Below are 27,345 nucleotides of genomic sequence, written 5' to 3'. Positions count from 1 at the left end.
TGGTAGAAGGAGAGCAAGTCGTATGAACAATCTTAAGTAAATTACATTCTATTTTTATAAGGCAACAGATTCATGTCTTTTAAAATAGATTTTATTAAATAACTACTTGGATAATAATTACAAAGGCTTTAAATAGAAATTCCAAGTAGTGAAAGACAATTTCCTTTAAAAAAAAAAAAAAAAAGACAAAATATCCAAATTGTTTTGCTGCTTTATACACAGGAATGATTTATTTTACACATTAGTCACAACATTTAGCCTGTAAAAATTAAAAACATTTCTTAATATGTCTCAAAGGCAGAATGAATTCCATAATGATGTTTTCACATTAACCAGTATGACAAAGCAGAAGAAATTTAAGACTATGATAACAATTCAAAATAAAATTTACAAAACAGGCACTTGGAAGTCAGCTACTGTGTAATTTTCACAGTTGATGTTATCTGTACACATTTCATCAAAGGTTATCAACCAGTGAAGCCAATGTTCCTTTGATGCAGACTCACAAACAGGTTTAGGTTCCAAACACTGTGTTCTGGTTGTGATACATGCAAGACAGACCCTAAATAAGAAAAGTCTTCTGAAAGAAAAAGAAGAAAAACAAAAAGCAGCCAGGAATGAAAGCATTTACAAGCATTTGAATAAGGCCTTTAAATATTAAGTCAGTGTTTTAAACCCCTTCATTCTCAGGTAAGGGATTAAGAGGCCGAGAGAGAGATCGTCTGCGAGGGTGAGGATACTGGAGGTTGGCAGTGTCAGCATCGCAAGAGGGCTCTAGCAGAGGAGGAGGAGGAGGAGGAGGAGGAAGGAGCTGGGCATAACTGGACCATCTCGATCCAGCCCGTGGGGAATCCAGAGGGGGAAAGAAATACCTGAAACAACGGAGACAGGAACAAAACACCAAAACAAAACAAAACAAAACAGGAAAAAAAAAAAAAAAAAGAAAAGAAAAAACAAAACAGAAGAAAAAGAGAAAAGTAGTAAATACAAAGAGAACCAAAGAGGAGAAAACACATGCTGGAAAAAAAAGCTTTAGTATATTCATGCCAAACTAACAGAACATAATAGCACAAACCAAGACCCTTACTCAAATCAAGACTGCTTAAGCAATTATAGAAACTTGAAGGAAAGAAATACAATCTATTAAAATACCAAAGAAATTATCAGTATGAATGTTACAAAGACATTAATTTTATAAATTTAAAACGTTGTCTAACCTCTCAGAAATATGTCTGATGCCATTCTGTAAACTGGCAATTTAATGTGCTTTCTCGCTGAGAGCAGTGCTCCATCTGTAGCAGCAGCAGGCACACTTTTTTTAGTGCATACATGATACTGAAAACCAATTTGAATACACTTTCACATTGTATTTCTGGCTATTGCAACATACTTTTGAAGAAATACAATCATTAAATATACTTATTTTTCTGCAAAAACCTTAAAATAGCTACAGAATTTTGATATGTAAAAGGACTCAAAGAATTATTATGCCCTATTATCATTATTGCGCCACTGTATAACTTACCCGTAATACTTATGCATTTTAGCAAATGTAAAGATTTATAGCTATGTCATCAAGATCAGAGCCTTAGAGGACATGAACAAACTGAAACAGCAAACTAAAGGAAGTCCTGAGACATGGGATTTGTAAGTTAATTTGCATGCACACTTTTAGCAAAACTGTAACTGATTATATTTCCAAATTGTGTCTTGAAGGTAACTTTAAGCCATGAAATCACATCACAAAAATATACATGCACATATCAGAAACATTTAAGTCTTTAGTGAATATGAATTGGAAACATATAAAGCTGTTTCCATTTCCCACCAAATTATGAATGAAACAATACCAAACACTCCACTTGGCTACAAACTGTACAGTCAAATTACTTCCATCTTACTAATACTACTTTGCTAATTTCCTCATTTACTACTACTTTTTAAATATTACAAAGGAATGACAGTTGTATGAAATAATATCATTTATAAAACAATTCTACAAAAGGTAAACAAATTAGCACTCAAAACAATCTTTATGAAAAATATTTATTCAATCTTCGAATTAAAATTATAAAAATTCATCATGTTTAGCTTATTTAGAAAACAAAAGAAATATATCTATATTCTCCAAATGGAATAAAATGGTATCTTCCCTCCTCCCAACCAGTTATAAGGATTTAACAATCCTTTTAATTTTTAAATCCAACTGAGTTTCAGCAACATTTCAAAAAATTGTTTTGGTGACAATGTCTCAACAAAAAGCCTCTCCATTTAAATCTCAAGAGTTTCAAATAGTGTCAATAAACTGACTATACAAAAAAAAAATGATATCAACTGCATTTCTAAAGGCCTTTGGGGCTGCGTTTAGTAGTAAGCAGGCTGCTGGTGTGTCCTGGGAGAGGTCAAACGGCGCTGGGGAAGGGGGAAAGGAGCTGGCGTCCCATTCCTGTGTGCATGCAACAAGCAGCAAAACAGCAGAGTTACTCCAGTTAGCTTGTACTCAGCTGTGCTTTCTGTTAAAGGACATAATGCAAATGGAGAAGGGAAAATGCATCACAGATCTAACACAGATGGGTATTGGCACAATAAGAACACAGATCAAACACGTCAAAGCTATGTACGAAAGAAAACAGGCAGTACAGGCAGCCTCCTAAAGCCAGATTTAAAATATACACTCTAGAATTCTTTGCTTCATGTTCTCATCTTTATAATCTGCCATCTTATGTGGGAACCTAAAATTGTTTTAATAGATGTAAAACTAAAAATCTCAGAATCAAGTAGCAAGACTTTCTTTTTCCTGTTTTTTATTTGTTTGTTTTGTTGTTGTTTTGTTTTGTTTCCTTTTTCTTCTGCAGTGCTGGGGATCAAACCAGGGCCTCATACTGATGACTTCTTTATAAAAATATAACAGCATAATAATACTTGAAGAAACTTTAAATACACTTTTCTTCTTTTATTTAGGATCTAGGATGACAATAAGGGTAATGTGCAGAACCAAGCTACAGCACAATGACAGCACAAATCAGTTTGTGAAGACTTAGTTTTGACGTTTCCTAAACTCCATTTCAAATTATCCAAAAGGGTATATTTAAAATAACTTTCTTATAAAGTCACATATTTGAAATTTGAATATGAAAACAAAATGATTCTTAGGGTTACATCAAGTTTTCTTTTGTTCTAAAGGTTCTTTATTACGAGAAGCAAGAATCTAATAATATGCTAAATATTCTATAACTCAAGACCTGGGGTGTTATCATTTCCTCTTATAATCTACTTTAAAGTTTTAAACACAGGGCTGGGGATGTGGCTCAAGCGGTAGCGCGCTCGCCTGGCATGCGTGCGGCCCGGGTTCGATCCTCAGCACCACATACCAACAAAGATGTTGTGTCTGCCGAGAACTAAAAAATAAATATTAAAAATTCTCTCTCTCTCTCCTCTCTCACTCTCCCTTAAAAAAATTTAAAAAAAAAAAGTTTTAAACACAAAAGCCAAATCATTTAACTCACTCTCTTTTACAAAGCCTTAATGCATTTTATTCAAAATTTGTTTGACCTAATGCGAAAGCAGAAACTATATGCTCTAAGCACTAAAAAAACAGTGCTTATCCAGAACTAAAACCCTCACTATTAAACTATTTATTCTTCCTCTCACTGCTGCAGAGGCAAGGTAGAATATGAAAGCTGCAGACATTTCTCCTAACAGACCATTCAATTCAGAATATAGTTTAGTTTAATGGCCTCCCAACCTACCTATAAAAATTATGACCAAGTAAGCCAAATTCAGAGCTAACAACGTCAATTTTTAAATTCTAACAATAATAATTTGTACATTTTCTCATTCATCCTAAAATTCATAAAACAGCATGCCTTTAGTATGATGACCAGAATGATTTAAAAAAGAAGACAACTTCTGATTTTTCCCACAGAACAGCCTACCTGCTAGCAGAAGATCCATTTAATGAGTTTTGAAGACTTGGAATATTTGAACCTAGGGAAGGGTTTGAGTTTCCTTGCTGAGAACTCCCATTGACTGGGCTCCCATTACCTTTCAAGATGCCAGTGCACTTCCAGTTGTCCATATAATTAGCTAAAAGAAAAACGGTCAAAGACATCAACATGAGTGATACCTGTGCACAGTAGCATAAATCCAGATTCATGTCCTCAAAAGGTAATTAAAGAAATGAGACAGAAACTGTGGGCTACATTTCTTTCCAGGTAAGTATTAAAGACCTTTTGTTTTAGGTTCTGGGAATGGAACCCAGGGCCTCAAGCATGCCAAGCAAGTGCTCTACCACTGAGTTACACCCCAGCCCATTTTCTATTTTGTTTTATTTTTTTTTACCACATTATCATGTTATGAAGTTAATATCACAATAAAATCTCCATCTCTGCTATAACGAATCTGCATAAGGTAATGAAGATATCTTCTTGGTTATGTGGGGACCTGCTATCTTCACAGATGGATGTGAGCAGCAAAACCTTTGACTGTAGGTTGGACTGGCTTATCCAACATGGCCCTACAGTCAAAGAGCCCAGAAAATTCAAGTGAGGCTGCAGAGTCCTGACTAAGGCCCAGAGGAAAAATGACAGCACAGTTCTTTTAAAATCAAATGACACTGAGGAAAGGAAAATCTGGGCTATTTCTGCCACGGGAGGCCCAAGGTTTAGCCAGACTGCACTTCGAGAAACAATGGCCACTCAGTGTAGTGACACAATACGGCTATGCCAAATACAGCATGCTGCCCACCATTGTGGTGTACAAACCACAGACTTTCCTCCTGCTGGATAAACAATCGTGGAAAAGTGCAGAACCAAGCTACAGAGACAAGTCTTGTCAACCACCCAGACCTAGCTCCCTCTCAGAATGCTACATGTAAGAAACTAAGAATCAAAGCCCCAGGACTAGGGTTGTAGCTCAGTGGTAGAGTGCTTGCCTAGCATGAGTGTTAGGCACTGGGTTGGATTCTCAGCACTACATATAAATAAATAAAAGTCCATTGACAACTAAAAAAATAATAATAATAATAATAATCAGAGTCCCAAGAAGTCCCAAGAAAGGAGGTGGAGAGGACACTAGATTTAAGGACTGGTTGTCTAATGTAATTATGTAGTAAGAGATGACTTCAGTCCTATCCCAAGTTTGTAGAAGAGCCACACAAGTTACATATGTAGTAAATGGTATCTGTTTATTGATGATACTACATACTGTTACCATTATTTTTAAAAGTTGCCATGTTATATAAAGAAAAAATTCCATCAGTCATTAAGTACTGTGAACTAAGTAATAAGATACTGATTTTAAAGTTGCTATAAAAGGTAATTCTTTTCAAAATATTTCAGAATTTACATTCCTCAATGAAAATTCTAAAAGCAAAATATAAAGCAATAATTACCCCTCCATGGAACTCTTCCTACCTTTCCACAGTCTTACACAGCCATCATCTCCTGAAGAGGCCAGCACTGTTCCAGTTATATTCCAACTCACTCGCCAGACCTGAGAATTATGATTATCAAACTGAGCCACTATATGGATTTCAAATTTTGTTGGCCCACCAGAGGAAGTAAGTTCTTTCCTGTTAATTAGGGGAAAAAAATTTTTTCTGAGGAATTCTGAAGGAAATTTTTAAATTTAATGATAAATTATATGTACTGTCCTAAATAAGAAAGACAAGTGATCTCATGTACTTTATTTACCACATAATTTTATAGTAATTTGCCTATCTGTATACTCCCCTACCCCAAGCCCTTGAGCTGGTCAAGTGTGGCCATCTTTTTTTTGGTACTTGGATTGAATCCATGACACTTTATTACTGAGCCACAGCCCGAAGCCCTTGTTATTTCCTGTTTTGAGAAAGGGACTAAGATGCTTGGGGCCTCACTAAGTTACTAAGGCTAGCAGCAAACTTTCAATCATCTTGCCTCAGTCTCCCAATTACTGGAATTATACACCACACTCACTGCACCAGGCTGCTAGTGCCATTTTCATTTGATTCCCTCACAGGACCCAGAGTGATCCTAGCCCATAAATGATACTCAGAGACAAATAAGGATATTATTACCCCAAATAAGGCTGAGGAATCAAATATGCTTGATAATAATTAGCTGAAAAAGGAAGAAAAGCAAGAAGGGAAGAATGAAAAGAAAAAGAACTAAAACTCACATTTCAAAATTAAAACTAGCGAGATTATTTGCAAAATGTCTCAATCTCAATGCTAATTTAGTTTTTCCTAAGTAGATGGCCATTTCTCATCTTTGGAACATTTTGTAGGGTACCAATTATATTTAGAGTACCAATTCATTGTACCAATTCATTGTTAGTATTAGCCTAAATAAAACAGTTAAGAGAATGTAAGTCTCCTCTCTTTACTCAATTCCCCATCCCAAAGAGTGACATAGTTACATATACAATGTTCATTAAAGAACCATTCTTCAGATCATAGTTACCAATTCTCTCTTCCAAAGACAATTAGGGGGCAAGAGTATTTTCAAATGCATAATTGTTTCTAAAACTCACCTCACAGGCTTTAATGTAAAAATTCTGACATCTTTGGTTGCTATTGCTAGAATATGAAAAGATCTTCCCAAGTTTGGAGCAAACGCAATATCATGTACAGGATCAGTGACTGTCATGAGAGTTTCGGCTTTTGCATATTTCCTAATGAAAAAAACAATTTACATTAAAATTTCTGAAAATAAAATTTGCAAAACTCCACCTCAAAGTACCTCAATTTTTTTCATTCTGCTCATAATCAAGGCATGTTCACCTCTGCAGTGGGCTGAATAGTGGTCCCCAAAAAGGGACCAAATCCTAACCCCCCAAACCAGTGAACTGGCCTTATTCGGAAAAAGGGTCTGTGTCTAAAGATCTCAGGATGAGTTCATCCTGAATTTAAGGTGGACCCTGAATCCAGTATTTACTGTCCTTTCCTAAGAGAAGAAACAGAGATGCAAAGAAGGCTCTAGTGAACAGAGGCAGAAACTGGAGTTACACCACCACAAGCCAAGAACTCATGGAGCCGCAAGAAATGCCAAGGAGAACAGATTTCAGGCAACATATAGCCCTGCCAATGGCTTGATTTCAGATGTCTGGCCTCCAAAACTATAAGCAAATAATTCTGCTGGGCTGTTACTCAGTTTGGGGTAATTTGCTATGGCAGCCCCAGGAAACCAATGTAACCTCCCAGGTTTACTCCTTTGATAATTTAACTTAAAACAGTTTAATAAAAATTTAACTAAAATTAAGTCTTGATTTAGGAACCATTGATATAGTTTTTAAGAAACAGGCCAGAAATTAGCTACATGCGTGAGTGTAAATTAAAAAAAAATAATAATAAAGCTGGGAGCAATGGGAATTTTTCACAAGGTGACTAAAGGAAACTGCCCAAGTCTAGTTCACTCTTACAAATCTATTTATCTACAGATAAAGGAGAACAGTGAGGAGCTGGCAGGTCAGTTTTCTATATACCCTCCGAAACAGCAGTGCTTCCCTGCCTTCTATACTTAAACCTTCTCACCCTGACACCTTTCAGAATACCTACCAAGCTAAAAAAACTCTAGTTCCTCTCTTTGAGCTCCTCTTTTTATAGACACAATCCCCTAAGCAGTCTCCACCATATGCTTGCCTCTACTGTGTGAGCCAATCATCAGCTGGCAGCTGGAAGTTTGCTGGCAGCTGGAAGTTTGCTGGGGCCCCTTCGGCTGTGGCTCTCAACAATCACCTAAGCAGTCTCCACCATATGCTTGCCTCTACTGTGTGGTCCGCAGCTGCCTGGAAGCTTCTGAGAGATGTACACTCAGCACCACCACAACCCAAGCAATCAAGAACATGCATTTTAACAATATCCACAGATGACCTACCTACCTGGACAGCAAAGTTTCTATGCTCATAGCTTCACTACCCATATACCAATCAATTCCCATATACACATATATGTGAATGAACATATGTGTGTACACGTTTTCATATTCAAATTTACACACACACACACACACACACACACACACACGTGCATCTCACCTCCAATCCAGTCCCTTCTCCCAAAGACCAGATAAGAGGGAAGGATAGCACTAAAGAGCACACACATTAAGTCAGAGTGCCCATGTCCAAATCCCAGCCTGTTCAATCATGGCTATACTGTGACCTTTAGTAAGAAGTCCTAAGGTAGGAGTGACACCAGCTTTGTGGCAGATTCTAAAGAGCCCAGGACCCCACTTTCAGGTGGTCTGGCTTTTGGAGCCTCCTCCTGACAAGTGCAGGCAAAACCAGCCCATGACTTGTGTTTAACCAAGGGAAGGAATGTGGAAAATTAACAGGATTACACTTGTGTGATCACATACACAAGCTAACAGTGCCCATCTTGTGAGAAGACTCCCCTTGCCACCTTGAAGAAGCATCTGCCATGCTGTGAGCTACCCCAGAAATGGTCCATGAGGGAGAAACAGTGACACTTTCAACAGCAAGTGAGCTCCCAAGTGTAGCCTCCCTGAACTGGGCCAAAGCAACCATGAGCTCATAAACACTACTAAGAGTGTGAAATTGCTGTGTAGCAACAGGTAACTATCTTAGCTTTCATGCCCATTTGTTCTTTAGATACTCCCACCTGGATGTCCCAAAGACACCTCAAACTAAGTACTTCCGAAGTGAATGGCCTCTCCCCTCATGTTGCATCCCATAGGCCCATCTCAGCAGGTGGCACTACTATCAGCCACATCAGAAGAACTCATTGGAGCTCAAAGGGACTCAGTAGTATCACTACACATCTTGGATGGGTCTCCTTAGGCCCTCCTCTCCACCACTGCCTTAGTACACACTCTCATGCTTTAACACAATGGAGCTATTTCATTAATTCCTCAATTTCCCTGGCTCCTGGTCTCTCTTCTAAACAGCTCCCAAGATCATCTTCCTAAAAGGTAAATATGTGTGACTCTTCAGGACCCTTCAGAACTGAAAGGAAAGAGGCCAAGCTTGCCCTGGCCTGTGGGCATGCCTCTTCAACCCCAAACTTGCAGTATAATCTCTCACCATGTTGTGCCATGCTCCTGATCTTTGCTCCTACTTCCCTTCCTTCTCTGTCTGCAGATCACCTTCCATCTTTCAAAACTGAGGCTTCAACATCAATTCCTCCCACTTTACCTCTCTCAGGCTCACAAGACCTTCTTTTCTGCTCTCCCTGGCACATGCTTCAACCATCACAGCATCTTCAGCACTACACTATGTTCATCTGTATGCTAAAGGCTCTGAGCGCCACACATACAGAACTGTACTGTATTTTCTTTGGCTTAGTACAGTCCCTGGTACTTGTAAAATGTTCTTGCAAAAATCTGACTTTTGATGATTCTGTTGTTGTTTAATAGACCTGAAATAAGCTATACTTCATTAATGGTAATCTAATATTTTTCCTATCTAAAGAAACCAAATGAGGGACTGAGATTGTGGCTCAGCAGTAGAACACTTGCCTAGCACAGGCGGGACCCGGGTTTGATCCTCAGCACCACATAAAAATAAAGACATTGTGTTGTGTCTACTCCTAAAAAATAAATGTTAATTAAAAAAGAAAGAAAAAAAGAAAGAAACCAAATGAGTCTCAGTGGGAGTGAACAAAGTAATGAACAAAAAAAGACCTTGTTTCTGGTCTGACTCCCTATAAACTAGTTGTTTTACACTGTTGTTCTCTGTTTCTTCATTTGCAAAACAGTGCTAATAGAAAAGATGCCAACACTACTCATAGTATTCAAATTTCATTATGCACATTAAAGTATCCTGATCCTTTCCCCTTCTCCCTGACTACATTCAATCAGCCACCTGATCCTCTTGATACCACTAATCTCACACAGGCCATTTCTTTCTGTCCCAGGGCCACTACTGTACTACAAAGCCACTATAAATCCCCGCCCTGGACTACTGAATCCATTCCTATTGCCCTCACCTATGCAGAGGTACACCACACTCCGATGCTGATACTCCCATTTACATGACCACAAGATTCTGGAAACCTAGACAGCAGGTCCTGAAGACCTGTGTCCTGCCTCCTCCTCCTTACCACCTCTCCCTTGTGCCTTTTGTGATATGTTGGCTCATATGTTGGTTCCTGGGCCTTCCTACCTGCACTCTTCTCCACATGGAGGGATTCTGCCCTTCTTTATGTTTTTTTTTTTTTTTTAAGAGAGAGGGAGAGAGAGAGAGAGAGAGAATTTTTTTTTAATATTTATTTTTTTAGTTATCGGCAGACACAACATCTTTGTTTGTATGTGGTGCTGAGGATCGAACCTGGGCCGCACGCATGCCAGGCGAGCGCACTACCGCTTGAGCCACATCCCCAACCTGGGATTCTGCCCTTCTTGTCTGACAGACTATACTCAGCCTGCAGATGACCCTTCCTGGCCCCCAAACTGGATTAGGGCTCCCCAGGTATAAACTGCTCAAATTCTAATTCTCTTAGGCCATAAAATTCGCCCTCTTTCTCAGTATTATTTCTGTTTTCCCTGCAAGATGCTAAATACTAAGAGAACAATTACCTTCCCCTCATGAACCCCAGATCATCAAATCCTGGACAGAAGTTGGCCTAATTCAGTTAATGAATAAAGGAAACATACTCTTAAATATTAAAGGCAACTCTGAACAGTAATTAACATCAAAGCAGTACTGACCTGGTGTTTTCGTTGTACTCAAAAATCTGAACCTTGGCCATTGCATTTGGACTACTGTCATCGCTGCCTACAGCAACCATTGGGGAATGAGCACGGGAGCTGAAATGAAGAGTAAAAACACTTCACATCATCATCAGGACAGTGGATTCAAGAATCACAAACTCAAGACCAGCTGAGCATCTGCACCTCAGTCTGGCCCTACTGACTTCCAGCTCCCTGCCACTCACCTCACAGCCACATCTTGCAATATGTGTGTTTAAAGATGTCACACAGGGGACTGATGGGTCAAGCTGTACTGAATTATTTCTAAAAACACATTTTCTATGGCTTAGAAAGGAGCTTTTTTCCCCAAAAGAGAAAGTTTCAAACATTCAACAGATTAAAAAAGATACCTGAGATGCCTCAGCAGTCTGTCCTCCTGCAGACATGCAATGAAGAGGTACCTACTGTGGTGAACCTGACAACACAAAGTTCCAAATGCTTTGTACAAAAGGAAGAAACTCAGGCAGAAGGAGGAAGAGTAGGAAAGACTACCTCCTGGAAATCATGCTCCCATATCAGGCTCCCCTCAAAATTTGTGTGTAGGCAACTTCATTTTAAAAAAAGCAGATGATGAGTAATCAGAATGGCTCTACTAAAGTGAACTATAAACACTCTTCATTTTTATACCAAATTATAGTAAGGTATCAATTTCTTTTGCCTCCCTCAACCAAATTAAACAATATCTCAGTAATACTCTTGCTTAACCTCTAGCCTCACTATTGTGATTGTTAACCTCTTCAAGCCAAAAGCAAAATGTGGTCATTAGGGAAAAAAAAAAAAACACAGTTCTTCATTACTAAAGCTTCAGGTAATTAGATCAAGTCTTCTAATGTAAGAAAATTAACACTATACTACAAAGTGTTATGGTAGGAATTTAGAGTATTCCTGAGAACCTAACATGAGATTATTTTGCATAAGCAACAAAGTTTTCAAGAAACAGATTATTACATCTGCATCTATACTGAATATATTACATTTGCATCTACAATGAATATTTACATAACCTAACGAAGAAAATCTAGCTACTACTTAATTTTTAGAATCAACTAGTAGTCCAAGAAAAAAATGATCATACATATATTAAATGTTTACATAATATGTTAAAATATCATAAATCTTGTCAGTTATAAATAATATAATAAATACTAGAAAATAAAGGATCATGTGAGGTAGAAGCAAAATAAACTAACTTCTTTTTTAAGAAAAAAACCAATAATGTATATCTAAAAAGAACAAATAATCTGGGCATGGTAGCACACGCCTGTAATCTCAACGGCTCAGGAGGCTAAGCTGAGACAGGAGGAGGATCAGGAGTTCAAAGCCAGTCTCAGCAATGGCCAGGCACTAATCAACTCAGTGAGGCCCTGTCTCTAAATAAAATACAAAATAGGGTTGGGGATATGGCTCAGTAGTTGAGTGTCCCTGAGTTCAATCCCTGGTACCAAAAAAAAAAAAGAACAAATTTTTAAAAAGTGAAAACAATATATAACCTAAAAACTCATGTATCAGTAAGGAAAGATACAAATTTGAGATAATAATTACCAATATAACTAAAACAACTACCAACATTACCACAAACAAAACATCTAATATTTACTAGTCTTATCGTGGGAGGTGGAAGGTTTTATGAAGGTGCTACATTCATCTTTCACAAGTGAGCATGAATACTGTCGCAAGACTACAGAGCAGGAGACTGGGTAGAAGTAAATCATTTATAATGTAATATGACCACCAAGATTAAAGTCTAAAAACATAACTTCAACAATTTATTTTTAGAGGCCAAAGGAACTTTTGTACTCCTCTACATTACTTAAAAATTTTTTTACCAAGTGATTCTTACAATTTTTTAAAAGGTTACACACTACATAGCAGTTAAAAAGAAATGATATAAAAGAGCTTAATATACTTGTAGATGGGAAAATGCCCATGATGTACTTATCGTGTTGTGTGCCTACTACATCAGCGCATCTGGATGCATCTGCACATCTGTGTGTTTATCAATACACCAAATATTTATTTGTATATACTCAGAAAATGCCCAGAAAGTTCAGAATATTTACAATGGCTAGCATCCTCTGTGGGGTAAAAACACAGGGATGAAAGACATGGCAGGGAAGAAAAGGGAAAATTTTAATTCAAGATCACATAGTTAAAAAAAGCATTTTTGAAAAAAATAAATCATCAAATCATTAGCTTAAAAATTATTAGCCTGGGCTGAGGCTGTGGCTCACTGGTAGAGCACGTTCCCAGCACATGTGAGCTGGGTTCACTCCTCAGAACCACATAAAAATAAAGAAATATAAATAAGTAAAAAGGTATTGTATCCATCTACAACTAAAAAATATTTTTAAAAAATTACTATCCTGTTTTACTAGGATTATATTATCAGAGGTTTGATGGAGAAGCTTACCTTGAAGGGTTCCAAGAAATACAACTACAGCTTAGCTTACATGAGATCTCATGCTGCAGTGACCACTGGCTGAGATTCATAACGTCTGGTGCCTCGTATATTCTTACTATACCATCTGCTGAACAGGTCGCTAGCATAAGACCCATATGTTTAGGAGCAAACTTCACATCAGTAACCGATGTTCTGCTGTCCACTAGAGTTGTCCTCTTCACCTGAAAAACAGTAATTATCAACCTAAATTATACACAAAAATAAAACATGGTACAGTGGAAAGAACATAGGCTTTAGAATCACATACGAAGTCCTTTGCAATTTACTAGCAATATAAACTTGAATAAGTTAGTAAAAGCTACCTGGGCCTCAATTTCCTACAAAGCACTTTGCAAAATACAACACACAAAAATCACTAACAAATTAATTACTACCGGGCTGGGGATGTGGCTCAAGCGGTAGCGCGCTCGCCTGGCATGCGTGCGGCCCGAGTTCGATCCTCAGCACCACATACCAACAAAGATGTTGTGTCCGCCGAGAACTAAAAAAAATAAATATTAAAAAAATTCTCTAAAAAAAAAAAAAAAAAAAAAAAACAAATTAATTACTACCTTTAAGGCAAAAGAAAGTCTGCCTTAGAAAGCCTAACTTAGAAAAAGCCTAACTTAGAAAGCCTAACTTAGAAAGCCAAGGACACTAATGTATGCCTGTCATCCCAGCTATTCTAGAGGCTGAGGCAGGAGGATCACAAGTCAGAGGAAGAGCAGCCTGAGCAACTTAGCAAGATCAATTTTAAATAAAACTTAAATGAGGGACGTAGTTCAACACCAGAGCACTTGCTTAGCACGTACCACACTCTGGGTTAACTGACCCAGTGCCACAAAAAGACAAAAAAATGCCTAACTTTATTATGTAAGCAATCTCTCTTAAGCACATTGTTCGACAAAACTAGAAACTGTTAGAATTTACTATAGGTCACTTTGTCATACAAAGCATGCTGCAAACAGTAATTAAATGAATTAAGATCCTTAAACTATAGTAAATAGAAGGTTACAACGTCTCTCAAGCATAAAGGACAGGTAACCCCACTGGACCAACCTCATCTACTTTTAAGTGAAAGTATTTAAAAAACTAAGAAAATGAAGATGACATCATGATAATTACAGAATTCCAACATCACATTTTAAAAGCTATATTCTGGAACCTAGATTACACAATATTTGCCCAAAACCATCAATAAAATTTAGAAAACAGTTTATTGTCTGTGATTATCAAAATACTTCTTAAAGACTCCCAATACTAAAAATTTCTAAAAAACAGTATCACATAGAAATCAAAGATAACCTCTTAGCAAATTCTTGTCTACATATTACTAAATAATTCATATCGAGACAAATAAAAAAAACTAAGTATACTAATTATAGTTACTTTAAATACAAATAAATACTCTGAAATTAAAAGAAAAATCCTTCATATGCTAAAACTCCTAAAATTCCTTCTCTCCTCCTCAGTAGGCAGTCATTTGCCTTAGGAAGGCCCTAGTGCAAAAGCAATCAGAACAACCCCTGTCCCTATAGGAACAGTTGTACAAAGAATATTGTTCAAGCAACAAAGTGACAGTAATTAAAATAGAGTGGTAAGAGCATAAGGAGACATACAAACCAAGAAAACAAAATATAGTTCAAAAACAAATCGTCCTTATAGGGTCAACTGATTTTACAAGAAGACTGCCAAGACAATGTAAAAAGAAGAAAGGCCAGTCTGTTCAAAAAATGGTGTTGGGGAAACTGAATATTCACATCCAAAAGAATGAATGTGGACCCTATCTTATACCGTGTTCAAAAATTAACTCAGCTGAGTGTGGTGGTGTACATGTATAGTTCCAACTACGCAGGAGGCTGAGGCAGTAGACTGCTTGAGCACAAAAATTAAGAGAACAGCTTCAGCAATAGTAAAACCCTGCCTCAAAAATAATTAACACAAAATGGATCAAAGACCTAAATATAGTTCTAGAACTATAAAACTGTTAAAACAAATTATTGGGGAAAGTCTTCATGACAATGATTTCTTGCATCTAACAAAAAAGCACAGGAAACAGAAGAAAAATAAATTCGATTTCAACAAAATTTTTAAATTTTGTGCATCAAAGAATACTTCAAGAGTGAAAAAGCTAGCCGGGCGCAGTGGTACATGCCTGGAATCCCAGCAGCTCCAGAGGCTGAGACAGGAGGATTGTGAGTTCAAAGCCAGCCTTAGCAACAACGACATGCTAAGCAACTCAGTGAGACCCTGTCTCTAATAAAATACAAAATAGGGCTGAGGATGTGGCTCAATGGTTGAGGCCCCTGATCTTAATCCCTGGTTTAAAAAAAAAAAAAGACAGTGAAAAAGCAACCCACAAATGAAGAAAAATATTTACATATCATATATCTGATAAGGGATTAATACCTAAAATATATAAATAACTACAACTCAGTAACAACAAAACGCATTATTCAATTAAAAAATGGCAAAGGATTTGACAAATATTTCCCTCTGTAAGATATACAATTAGCCAACAAGTACATGAAAAGATTATCAACATCATTAATCAATAGGAAAATGAAAAAAATAAAAACATAATTAGATACCACTTCATATTCTCTAAGACAGCTCCAACACTTATTTTCTATTTTTTTGTTGTTATTGTTCAACTCTCTAACAGACTGAGGAACTTATTAAGCAGCCCACAGATTATGTTCTTGTCCAAAATCAATTGTCCAATCAAGGCAGAGTTAGAATTTAATTGATACACATAAAAGAAGAGTATATTTTGTAGAGCGAAAACAACCACAAAAGAGAGAGGACCTCGGGGTGTGGCTTAGTGGTAAAGCACACGCTTATCACAAGTAAGGACCTAGATTCAATCCCCAGCATCAAACACACAACAACACACACACCACACGTAACCACAAAATAGAAAAAAACAAATTTTCAAAGATTTTAGAGTGTGGGAAAAGTTATATACTAATTACCATATGAAGTGCAAAATCAAACATAAATCAAGTACTCTGTCTGGCTTCATCATCATAATATAATTAATGCCAAAAGTGCTCCTAAGTATCATTTCAGGCCTAAGACAAAATTAAATAAACAAGTAGGAGAAAAACACAGAAGAAAAGACAGTGGAACTGGTAAATATAGAGGAAGGGGTGGGGTTTTATCAAGTACCCAAGATATTCTTAAAAGGTGGTCTCGTATGTCCCCACCCCAGGAACACCACCAGGAGTCTTACCCAGTGACTCTGTCCTCGCAGTTTGTCATTGGATTCTCCTACTATTTCTTCCCATACAGCAGCTGTTCGGTCAAAAGAACAGGAAGCCAAAACCTGTCCAAATTCAGGATGGGCCCATGTCACACGCCACACCGATCCACTATGTGTCTGGGGTATTAAAAAAAAAAAAAAAAAAAAAAAAAAACATAGTTAATTCATATTTCATACAAAGTTTGACAAGGCTTTACTTGAGAAAACAATAGATATTTTTACTTTAGTAAGTAGAAAAAGCTAGTTTATTTAATATTTTAATAAAAAGTTAAGTTCTATAATTTTTTAACCTTTAGAAGATATTCCCTACTTGGAACAGTGGCCCCTAAAGTTGTTTTCCTAATATTTTACTAATAAAGACAAACCCAACTGGACAAAGTTCACTGTTTCCTGTGTCCATAGCAGCAGTCTTGCTTCAGAGGTTGGCTTTATGAAGCTTAGAAACAGATTCTACCAGTCCACAATTTTTTATTTGCCAATTCTTTCTACAGGACACATCAGCCTAATAAATAAAATGGGATTAACCAAAATTATCTGCTACACAATCCATAGAAACAGAAAGTAGATCAGCAGTTACCAAGGGCTGGGAAAGGGCAGAATAGGAAGTGGCTACTACACAGGGTTTCTTGAGATGATGAAGATGGACTGGAATTATCAAGTGGTGATAGGTGCAGAATTCTGACTATCTCTAAATTTACACTTGACACAGGGTTTTTTCCTTCTTCTTTGTGGTAATGAGGATAGAACCCAAAGCCTATTTCATGCTAGCCAAGTGCTCTGCCACTAAGCTATACCCTCAGCCTCCCGGAATTGTATACTTTTTAAATGGGTGAATATTATGGCATACAGATTATAACAATAAAGAAAACCACTATTCTGGTTTAAAAAGAATTATTTGAGGCTGGCTGTGTAGCTTAGTGGTAAAGTGCTTGCCTAGCATGTGCGAAAGAAAGGACCTCTGGTGTGACTTAGAAAAGCCAGGTTCAATCCCCAGTACAATAATAATAATAGCAATGATAATAAACTTGATTCAAAAGCCTAACAGTATATAAAGACTGTAACAACAAAATGTTTAAATGATTCTAACTGATATCTGGTTAAATATGAGAAATCAAAATCCTTGGACCCTGAGAAAATACAGATGTTCATCAACCTACAGTGGTTCAAACTGATACTTCAAACTGTGAGGTTTGATCTTTTCCCGAAAAAACAACACATAACATCAGCCTCTTAAGACAATACAGTTACCGGTCAGCCACACCATCCAGAAAGGAGATAACAGTTTACAGGGCTCTCGCAGCCAAGCGAGGATGTCAGGTAGGCTGGGTCTATTCATGCACTTTCTACAGTCAGTAGCAGAAGAACAGCTACATGGTAACAGCAATTGTACACTCTGCACCCTTCTCATCCAGCTTGCTCTAGTCCTTTATGCTTCACCTTCAATTGTCATTTAGAGTTATTATGGAAAAAATGCACTAACACAGAGGATTTTATTAAATGTTAGGTTCCTAATAAACACATCTAACTAAAGAATAAAGTGTGTACAAAAATATTCACAATAAAAAAAAAATTCATCAGTTAAGCAAAACAGGTAATATTTATTATTTATACAGCCTTTAAAAACATAGGGAAGTATTTTTAAAATATATTGTTAGACTAAAATCCCAGAGACTCAGGAGGTAAGGCAGGAGAATGACAAATTCAAGATCAGTCTGGACAACTTAGTAAGACCCTGTCTCAAAATAAAATAAGAGAAGGTCTGAGGATGTACCTTGGTGGTAGAGCACTTGCCTAGCATGCTCAAGCCCGTGGGTTCAATCCCCAGCACCACAAGTGTGTGTGTGTCTCCAATGAGATAGCACTTCATGCCCACTAAAAAAGCTAATAATAAAAGAGAAGATGGGTACTGTAGTAATCTCAGATTACTGGGAGGCTGAGGCAGAAGGACTGACTGTAATCTCAGATACTGGGAGGCTGAGGCAGAAGGACTGACAATTTGAGGCCAGCCTAAGGCAATTTAATGAGACCCCATTCCCCCCAAAACAAGTAATAATAATAATAATAATAACAACAACAACAACAATAGTAATATCAACTGTAGGAAACAATGTAGAAACTATAACCCTCATATATCATTTGTGGGAATATAAAATGACACAGTCACTTTGGAAGATTTGGCAGCTAAAGTTAAACATATACAGCCTAGCATCTGCTCAAGAGAAATAAACCCTAAACATCTACTCAGGAGAAATGAAAACATATATCCACACAAAGGCCTGCATGGCACATTCTTAAGAACACTATGGTAGTCTGGATCTCAAACATCCCCAAAAGCCCATGTGCTGGAAGCCTGTTCCCTCAGAGGTGCTACTAGGAAGCAGTGGAACTTTAAGAGGTGAGGCCTGGTGTGTGGCCCTTCTGTCACTGAAGGTGTGCCCTGGAGGACAACCTCTTCTCTCTCAATTTGCTCCCTGGCCACAAGATGGGTGGCTGTGCTCCAATACATTTCCGTGCCATGATCTACTGCCTCACCACAGGCCCCAAAACAATGGACCAACCAACCCTGAGAGCCAGTTACTTTTCTCTCTTTTTTGTTCTAACTAGTTATACCTGACAGGAGAATGCATTTTGACACATTGTACACAAATGGAACATAACTTCTCATTCCTCTGGCTGTACACAATTGTCACACCAGTTATGCAATTTTTCTTTTATTATTACCTTAGGTGTTTTGTTATGTGTTGTGTTGAATAAACATAAATTATTCATGACAGACAAAAACTAAAAACAATTCAAATGTTCATCAGCTGATCATTAGATAAACAAAATGTAGCATATTTACACCATCGACTACTCAGCTTTAAAAGGAACCAATTACTGACACTACATAATGCAGATGAACCTCAACATGCTAAGGGAAAGCAGTTACCCACCAAGAACTAAATATTTAAAGATTCCATGTACACGAAATTTCTAGGAAAGATGAAACTGTAGATCAGCAGTTGCTGGGAGTCTGGAATGGGACTAGGGACTAACTGTAAATGGGCAAACGGAAATTTCTAAGCTAATGAAGTATCCTAAAGCTGGACTGTGATGATGGCTGCACATTCATTTAAATTTACTAAATCTCACTGAATGTACATTTAAAATTGATGACCCTTTAAGTTATGAAAAACTCTTGAGTAAAAGTGTTTTCATTTTTTTTAAAGAGAGAGAGAGAGAGAGAGAGAGAGACAGAGAGAGAAAGAGAGTGAATTTTTTTTTTTTTTTTTTAGTTCTCGGCAGACACAATATCTTTGTTTGTATGTGGTGCTGAAGATCAAACCCAGGCCGCACGCATGCCAGGCAAGCATGCTATCGCTTGAGCCACATCCCCAGCCCCAAAGGTGTTTTCATTTTTATTATTATTATTTTTTTTAACCGTACTGGAGATTGCACTTGGGACCTCAAGCATGCTAGGCAAGTCCTCTACCACTGAGCTAAACCTCCAGCCCTTTTTTAATTTTTGAGATAGGGTCTTGCTATGTTACCCAGGCTGGCCTCAAACTTGCAATCCTACTGCTCGGCCTCCCAAGCAGCTGAGATTACAGAGATATTCCACCATCTCCAGCTAAAGGTGCTTTAATTGAAAAATAAATTTAAAAAAAAATCAAGAAATAAAACTAAGCCAGGTACAATAGCTCACAACTGTAATCTCAGTGACTCAGAGGCAGAAGGATCTCAAGTTCAAGGCCAGCCTCAGAAATTTAGCAAGACCCTAGCTATTTAGCAAGACCTCAGCTATTTAGCAAGACCCCGTCTCAAAATAAAAAATAAAAAGAGCTGGGGACATACCTCAGTGGTAAAGCATCCCTGGGTTTAATTCTCAGTACCAAAATAAATAAATAAATAAATAACTACATATAAAACATCACAACTATTAAAAATATGTCAGGGGCTGGGGTTGTAGGCTCAGAGGTAGACTTCTGGCCTAGCACATGTGAGGCACTGGGTTGGATCCTCAGTACTACATAAAACCAAATAAATATTGGGCTGGAGTTGTGGCTTAGTGGTAGAGTGCTCACCTAACACATGTGAGGACCTGGGTTCGATCCTCAGCACCACATAAAAATAAGTTAATAAAATATATTGTGCCCAACTACAACTAAAAAATAAATCTTTAAAAAAGTAAATAAATAAAATAAAGGTGTTATATCCATATACAACTAAAATATTTTTAAGAAAATATATGTCAGAGAGAAAGATAAAGAAATATGCTGAAATGCTAATACTACACATGTAGAATGAAACAGAATTACAGATTTTCTTATTCCTAAATTCTCTGAGGGCTGGGATTTTAACTCAGTGGTAGAGCCCTTGCCTAGCACGTGTAAGGCACTGGGTTCGATCCTCACTACCACATAAAAATAAAATAAAGATATTGTGTCCATCTATAACTTAAAAAAAAATTTCTCCAAAACATATTTCTAGTTTCTACCGGAGCTACTCAGAGCCCGCATTTTTAAAATGCCCACCTGTAAATGCTAACCAAAAATATCTTTTTCAGTCAGAATTTCATTCCACAGGTTTCTACATTGCAGCCCTAAATTTAAGTTATTTTTTGAGTTGAATAATCTGACTTTTCTCTATAGAGTTGTGTCACTAGATAATGTTCTATTAATGAGAGATATCAAACATGCTTCGTTTGTATTTGACTTTTAATTCTAGAGGTTATGGGGATGCACTTGCTCGCCACAGGAACAAAAGCCAGCAATGTTCCTGTGATGAACAAAAAATCCTTACTCTCATTCCTGACTATGTAATTACAAAAAATAAATATGTATGCAAAACATATTTATATTACTTTAATAGTAAAAAATGAATAAAATATATTTCCAGGAAAAGAACTATGCATAAATTTTATAATTTTCCCAAAGTTGAACAGCAACTCATTGAATATTTCTTTTTCTTTTTTTTCTTTTTTTTTTTTTTTTTTTTTGGTACTAGGGATTGGACCCAGGGGCACTTAACCACTGAGCCATATTCCCAGCAATTTTCTGTTTTGGGGTGGGGGTTGCCAGAGACTGAACTCAGGGGCACTTGACCCTGAGCCACATCCTCAGCCTTATTTTGTATTTTATTTAGAGACAGGGTCTCACTCACTTGGGGCCTCACTAAGTTGCTGAGGCTGGCCTTGAACTTGAGATCCTTCTGCTTCATAATCCTCCTGCTTACCTCCCAAGCTGCTGGGATTACAGGTGTACACTACCACGCTCAGCTATTTCATTTTTTTAATTGCTATATTTTCACAGTAATTAAATACTTACCTTCCAGCTAGCAGTACAATGCCAATCTCCACTTTCACTTTTATCCCAGACCTATGAAAAACAAAAGGCAGATATTTTATGCAAAGAATTTCCACAAATAAGCTATATGACTGAATCAGTGTCTAGGCAAAGAGGGGAAAATAAACTTCACAAAAGAATAAAACCAGTAAGGAAATGTTCCTTCAATCAACTATTGATTGATTAAGAACCTTGAATGTGTCAGGCACTGGGCCAAGCAAGACTGAGGGATCCAGGAACCCAAGCTCTAACAGGTAACAGAAACAATTACCATTACAGTCAATTTTCTTTTTTTTTCCTTTTTGTTGATGTGCCAAAGATTGAACCCAGAGCCTTATGCACTCTAGGCCAGCACTCTGCCACTATGCTACACCCTGGGCCCTCTGTTCTCATTACAAACTGTAGTTATATTCTGTAAAGTTGCCTTGACTTCTGCATCACTGCTCCTAAGGGAAATGCAGGGTCAGGCTTCTGCTTGCCTCTAGTCTAACATTTTCATCAACTAATCAAAACACATTGTTGATTCATCACATTGCTCTTGCAGGCAAAAACACTGCAATGTGGGCCTGAGGGAGGCTTTTCTTGGTAAGGTTTGTCACAGCCTGCCTGCGCTTAGGAACAGCAAGCAGCACTTCAACACTACACCATTTCAGGCTATAAGATCACTAATAAAGAACAAGACACACAAAAATCATGGCACTAAAGGAACATACTAAGAATTTGTTCACAGTGTGAGTCAAAACACAAACAAAGTGTCTGTCACCTTGTTCTACCTCAGCTGAAACAGTATGTCTAGAAATTTAAACATTTTACCATTCTCCAAGTCTGTAAATGACTGGAAAAGCACAAGTGGGTACAAATAAATTTTAGTTAATAAGAAAATTCACAAATAAAGACTCCATAAATAACATGGATCAACTGTTTATATAACAAAAGTTAAAGTAAAATATTGAATTTTATTATACCCTAAAGTTATAGATTAGTTTGAAAAAAAGTGCCAATTTAACCTGTGGAAAAAAAATGTAATAGGAGGCTGAGGTTGTAAACTCAGTGGTAGAGCACTTGCCTAGCATGTGTGAAGAAGCACAGGGTTCAATCCTCAGCACCACATAAAAATAAATAATAAAAATAAATAATACAAAATGTCCATCTACAACTAAAAAATATATATTAAAAAAAAGAAATTGAATGGTAATACTCAACACAGGCAATGATTCTATCAAATCAATACTCACCCTAGAAATGTAATGTGGGTTGGGAATGTAGCTTAGGGTTTACCTATCATGTGCCAGGCACTAGATCTGAGCTCCAGCACTACAGGGGGAGAAAAAAACGAGGTGCAAAAAGGCAATTTTCCAGTAATTTTTAAAAACTTTTAAAATATTTGCTAACTTCTTTTAAAATATTTGCTAACTTCTCTTCTGGAATTAAACTAAAGAAATAATTCAAAATATATAATATGCTAAGTTAATGAAGTTTTTATTGACATCTGACAGACAACCTACAAACTGAAAGATCAACTAAAAGATCCAGTACTAAGCAGATGATGAAAAAACTGTATGGTCTGTTCAGTTAACAGATATTACTTATGCCATTAGGAATGGTAATGGTTGAAACAGTGCAGCAATAATGGAACAAAAATTTTTTTACATTAATTTTTTTAAATATCACAAGAACAGAGACTACCAATAAATATTAACAAGTGTTGAGATAGCAATGAAACTATAAGTAACACTTTTTTTTTTTTTGGTGCCAAGAATTGAATCCAGAAATGCTAACCACTGGACCCTTTTTATATTTTGAGACAGGGTCTAACTAAGTTGCTTAGGGCCTAAGTTACTGAAGCTGACTTTGAACTTGTGATCCTCCTGATTCAGAGTCCTGAGCAGCTGGGATCACAGGCATGTGCCACACTGCACGTAGCTATACGTAACATTTATAAAAGTTAAGTATATCATTTTCACAAATAAATTATATGTGTGTATATTTATATACACACTCTTTAGTAGAAAAAAAGTACTCTGGAAAAAAATGGGTATTAGGCCAGAAAATAATGAAAAGAAAAAAAAAAAAACCTAAAAACTCATGAAATATAAACCCCTGTACTTTGTTGTTATTTTCAGTTAAGACTTTCTGTAAAAATAACACCCTTCCCACACAACCTTTTTATAAATCAATAAAACAAGGCTGTCTGTTTTATTCTGAGGCTGTCATACAGAGCATAAATTCTCTCCCCTATATATTTAATCGATATGCCTACATTATTCATATCATACAATTTATGACAGCTATATACATGAGGATGTATACCCAAAACAGGAAAACAGGAACTAGGAGATAGTTGCACATCAATATTCACAGCAGCCACATTCACAATAGACAAAAAGTGGATGGATGAAATGAATAAGGGAAATGTGATCAATACACACAACAAATTATTATTCATCTTTAAAAAGGAATGAAGTTCTGACATATGCTACAATATAGATGAACCTTGACAATACTATGTTATGAAATACATCAGACATAAAAACTATGATTCCATTTATATGAGACACCCAGAATAGGCAAGTTCATGAAGCAGAAGGGAGGTTACCGAGGGTGCGGGCTGGGGAAGACAGGAGTTGCTGGGAGCCTAGCTCCTGTCAGGATGGTGGAGAGCTTCTGCAGCGACAGCGGCTGCACAACGGGAACGCTGTTTAATGTCACCAAACTGCACGCCTTGAAATGGTTATATTGTTAACCACATAGACACTTCTCCCAGTGATATTAGACCTTTCCAGTACTGCAACACTGGCTCCTCGATGGGTAACTGGGTGTTACAATTTGACCTTCAAGAGATCACTAGTATCAAACTTGAAGGCGAAAAAGGAGGAAAAGCTGTCCTTAGATTTCCAGGCACTCTGGAGCTGTCCAGAATGCAAATAACCCACGCTCCACATTTCATCTCCAGGACAGTACCCTTGATCTCCTGGGTTCCAAGTCCCAGAGCTCTGCGGACTCTGAGAACGGTATTCAGGGAACGTGGAGAAACACAACAACTCTGGACCCCAGGAGGGACCGTGGCTGGGACTGCAAGTGGCTTTTCACGTTTCTTTCTTGGGAAACAAAGCGAGCACTGATCCGAAACTCGCTGAGGACCAGGTCCCCTGGTGAGGGCCACGGTGATGGAGACTCTCCACGGGCAGACCTCGCTACTGCAGCAAGGCGAGCGCCAGCCCAGGGCCGGCCTCCCCGCTCCGAGGCCGCCCCTTGACGCCGGAAGCGCGGTCCACGCCTGCGCCCCGGCGCCCTGCGGCGTGAGCGCGCACGTGGCGAGACACCGGCCTGCGCAGGCGCGCCGGAAGCCCAAGGACAGAGCGCAGGCCTACTGCGCGGCCGGGACCCCACAATACCGGATGCGGAGGGCCTTCGCCGCGTCCGGACCCCCACGCAACCCGCCCACCGCCCCGGGAGCGCCGGCCTCGAGCTGGGTGGCGTGCCCTAGAGTTGGGATAAGTCCCCTTTCTCCACGCCGGTCTCCCTCCCTCTCCCGCCGGACGAGGCGCCGCGCGCACCTTGACGCTCTGGTCGCTGGAGCAGGTGGCCATCCGCCGTCCGTGGAAGTCGAAAGAGACATCGTGGATGAGATCCTTGTGGTCCGCCGCGATGCTGCGAGCCACAAACATGGCTTCCGACGACGCGCCTCCTCCGCCAGCCCCTCCCGCCTCCGAAGAGGGCGACGGCGGCGGCGGCGGCGCGTGGCCCGCAGGTTCGGGGACCTAGCCGCCGAGGCGCCTCCTTCGGCCCGCTCGCCCCGCCCCCCACCCGCTCGGTCGCCTCGAGCTCGGCTGGCTCACTTCGCCCCACGCCGGGCCGCCCCTCGCCACGCCCCCGTCGCGCTGGGCACGCCCCCGCTGGCCACGCCCCCGTGACGGACGCGCGACAGAGCCTGCCTCTGGACGGTGCCTAGATCCTGCGGTGAGAGCAGTGCGAAAGCTTGGATATTAGTGCGAATTTAGGAAATGAAAAGGTGAAAAATATCATCCACAGCCTTCAATTTATTTAGGTCAACTATGGAAGTTTCTCCCCCAAACACATAGAGACTCGGAGCTGCTGGATTTGGACAGGAAGGATGGATAGAGGAGGGATGGAGTTGAAGGGAGAGGTGAGGAGCTGGGGAGATCCACCAGGAGGGCAGGGCTCCACATAGTGGGAAGAGTGTGCAAAGACCTCACAGGTGTGATGGGGCAGACATGCCAGTGGTGGGAACACGAGGTAAGGAAATAATTCTATAAATTCTATACTTTCTTTTTCAAGAAGCAATTTATCTGTACCCCTCCTTGGCTTAAGTGAACAGGATATGTTGGCTTACTGATCACTCTTCTGTTATCTGCAGGGAAATAAAGAATCAAAATAATGTTGGTAAGAGACCCTATTCATAGACCAAATCCCGAAACTCCCAGAGACAAGGATAATTCCTCTTAGCCATAAAATGTGTAAGAATTTATGACTCAGAATCCAGTTAGAACCTGTCAGCATGGGCCAAAGTGACCTAGAGTTGTCATGGCAGCAGGCCATGAAATGTGATGTCATCCTGATGTCGGTCAGAAGTCAAGAGGTGGACCTGGGTGAGACTATCTGGAAACTTCTCTGGGAATCCCCAATAAAACTGGAGTGCAGGAGAGGCACCTATTCCTCTCCTCTCTGAGAGGACCCACTCTGTCCCTTCACCATGTCCCCTTCTCCCCTTTCCCATCCTTTCTGATAAACTCATTCATTGCCTGAGCAACATGTCTGAAATCTGATTGCAAGAACAGGGGTGTGAAGGGGCCTTTGCACTGCCTCAGTTTCCTGGAAGTTCTCAACCCTGGAACAAGTGAACAGGGGATGAGGAAATAGAACAAATGGAAGGTTCTCCTTATAGAAACATAAGACATCTACGGGGATGGCAGGACCCCCAAATGAAACCTGAAGTCCCTCAATGGTGAGGTGATGTTAAGAACACTGGCAGAGAGAGAACTGTGAAGGGTAGTGCTCAGATCAAGGATTCAGTCAGATCAAAAAGCAGAGGAACATTCTTCAGGGCATTTAATGACTTTTTTTTGGGGGGGGGTGTTTTTGGTCAGAAAAAGGGGCTAATGGTCAAGTTAGGGAGAATGGGAAAGAGCAGAAACCTGGGTCAAGGGAGAGAAAATATAGACAAAAATTCAAAAGTGAGCCTGAAGAAGGGGCTTGTTCTTCCTGTTGTGCCCAGGAATGGCAAGAATGTGGTACCGGGTAAATTAAACAAATTAGAAAGATTTCAAAACAGGTTGTCCCAGCTGTCCCCTAAAGGATTGCAGAGGGGTGGGGAAACAACCTGGCTTTTCTGGGTTTGGTTTTGTTTTGTTTTTGAGTGAGAGATCACACTGCCAGACAGGAAGCCAAAGAGAGAGTTATAAAAAGTCACTCTCCTGAGAACTGCCTCCAGGAGACCTGCTTTCCCTTTCAAGGGCACACTCCCAGTAACCTAAAGACCTCCCACTAAGCCCTACCACCCTTTGAAGGTCCCACTCCAAGCTGAGGACCAAGGTTCCAGTAATCTTTGAGGACAAATCACATCCAAACCATAGCAGGTGTTTTATTTTTTAAAACTCAAACAAAATT

At 38.9% G+C, this 27,345-nt stretch overlaps 1 protein-coding gene across 1 annotated transcript; it reads right to left on the bottom strand.

The window, feature by feature from the left end:
* Positions 1–146: 146 nt before the first annotated feature.
* Positions 147–26,482, bottom strand: Seh1l (SEH1 like nucleoporin). The gene is made up of 9 exons (XM_026401974.2): positions 25,275–26,482; positions 21,700–21,750; positions 16,364–16,510; positions 13,099–13,310; positions 10,647–10,745; positions 6,514–6,654; positions 5,415–5,572; positions 3,936–4,086; positions 147–872 (listed from the first exon to the last, which is right to left on the bottom strand). Exons 1-9 carry the CDS (start codon positions 25,383–25,385, stop codon positions 671–673), a joined length of 1,272 nt encoding a protein of 423 aa, XP_026257759.1. The 5' UTR covers positions 25,386–26,482; the 3' UTR covers positions 147–670.
* Positions 26,483–27,345: the final 863 nt, after the last annotated feature.

The sequence above is a fragment of the Urocitellus parryii genome, chromosome 13 (genome assembly GCF_045843805.1).
Source record: "Urocitellus parryii isolate mUroPar1 chromosome 13, mUroPar1.hap1, whole genome shotgun sequence".
Lineage (NCBI taxonomy): Eukaryota > Metazoa > Chordata > Mammalia > Rodentia > Sciuridae > Urocitellus > Urocitellus parryii.
Note: the sequence above shows the minus strand (reverse complement) of the source record. Positions and strands in the feature narration are given on the sequence as shown.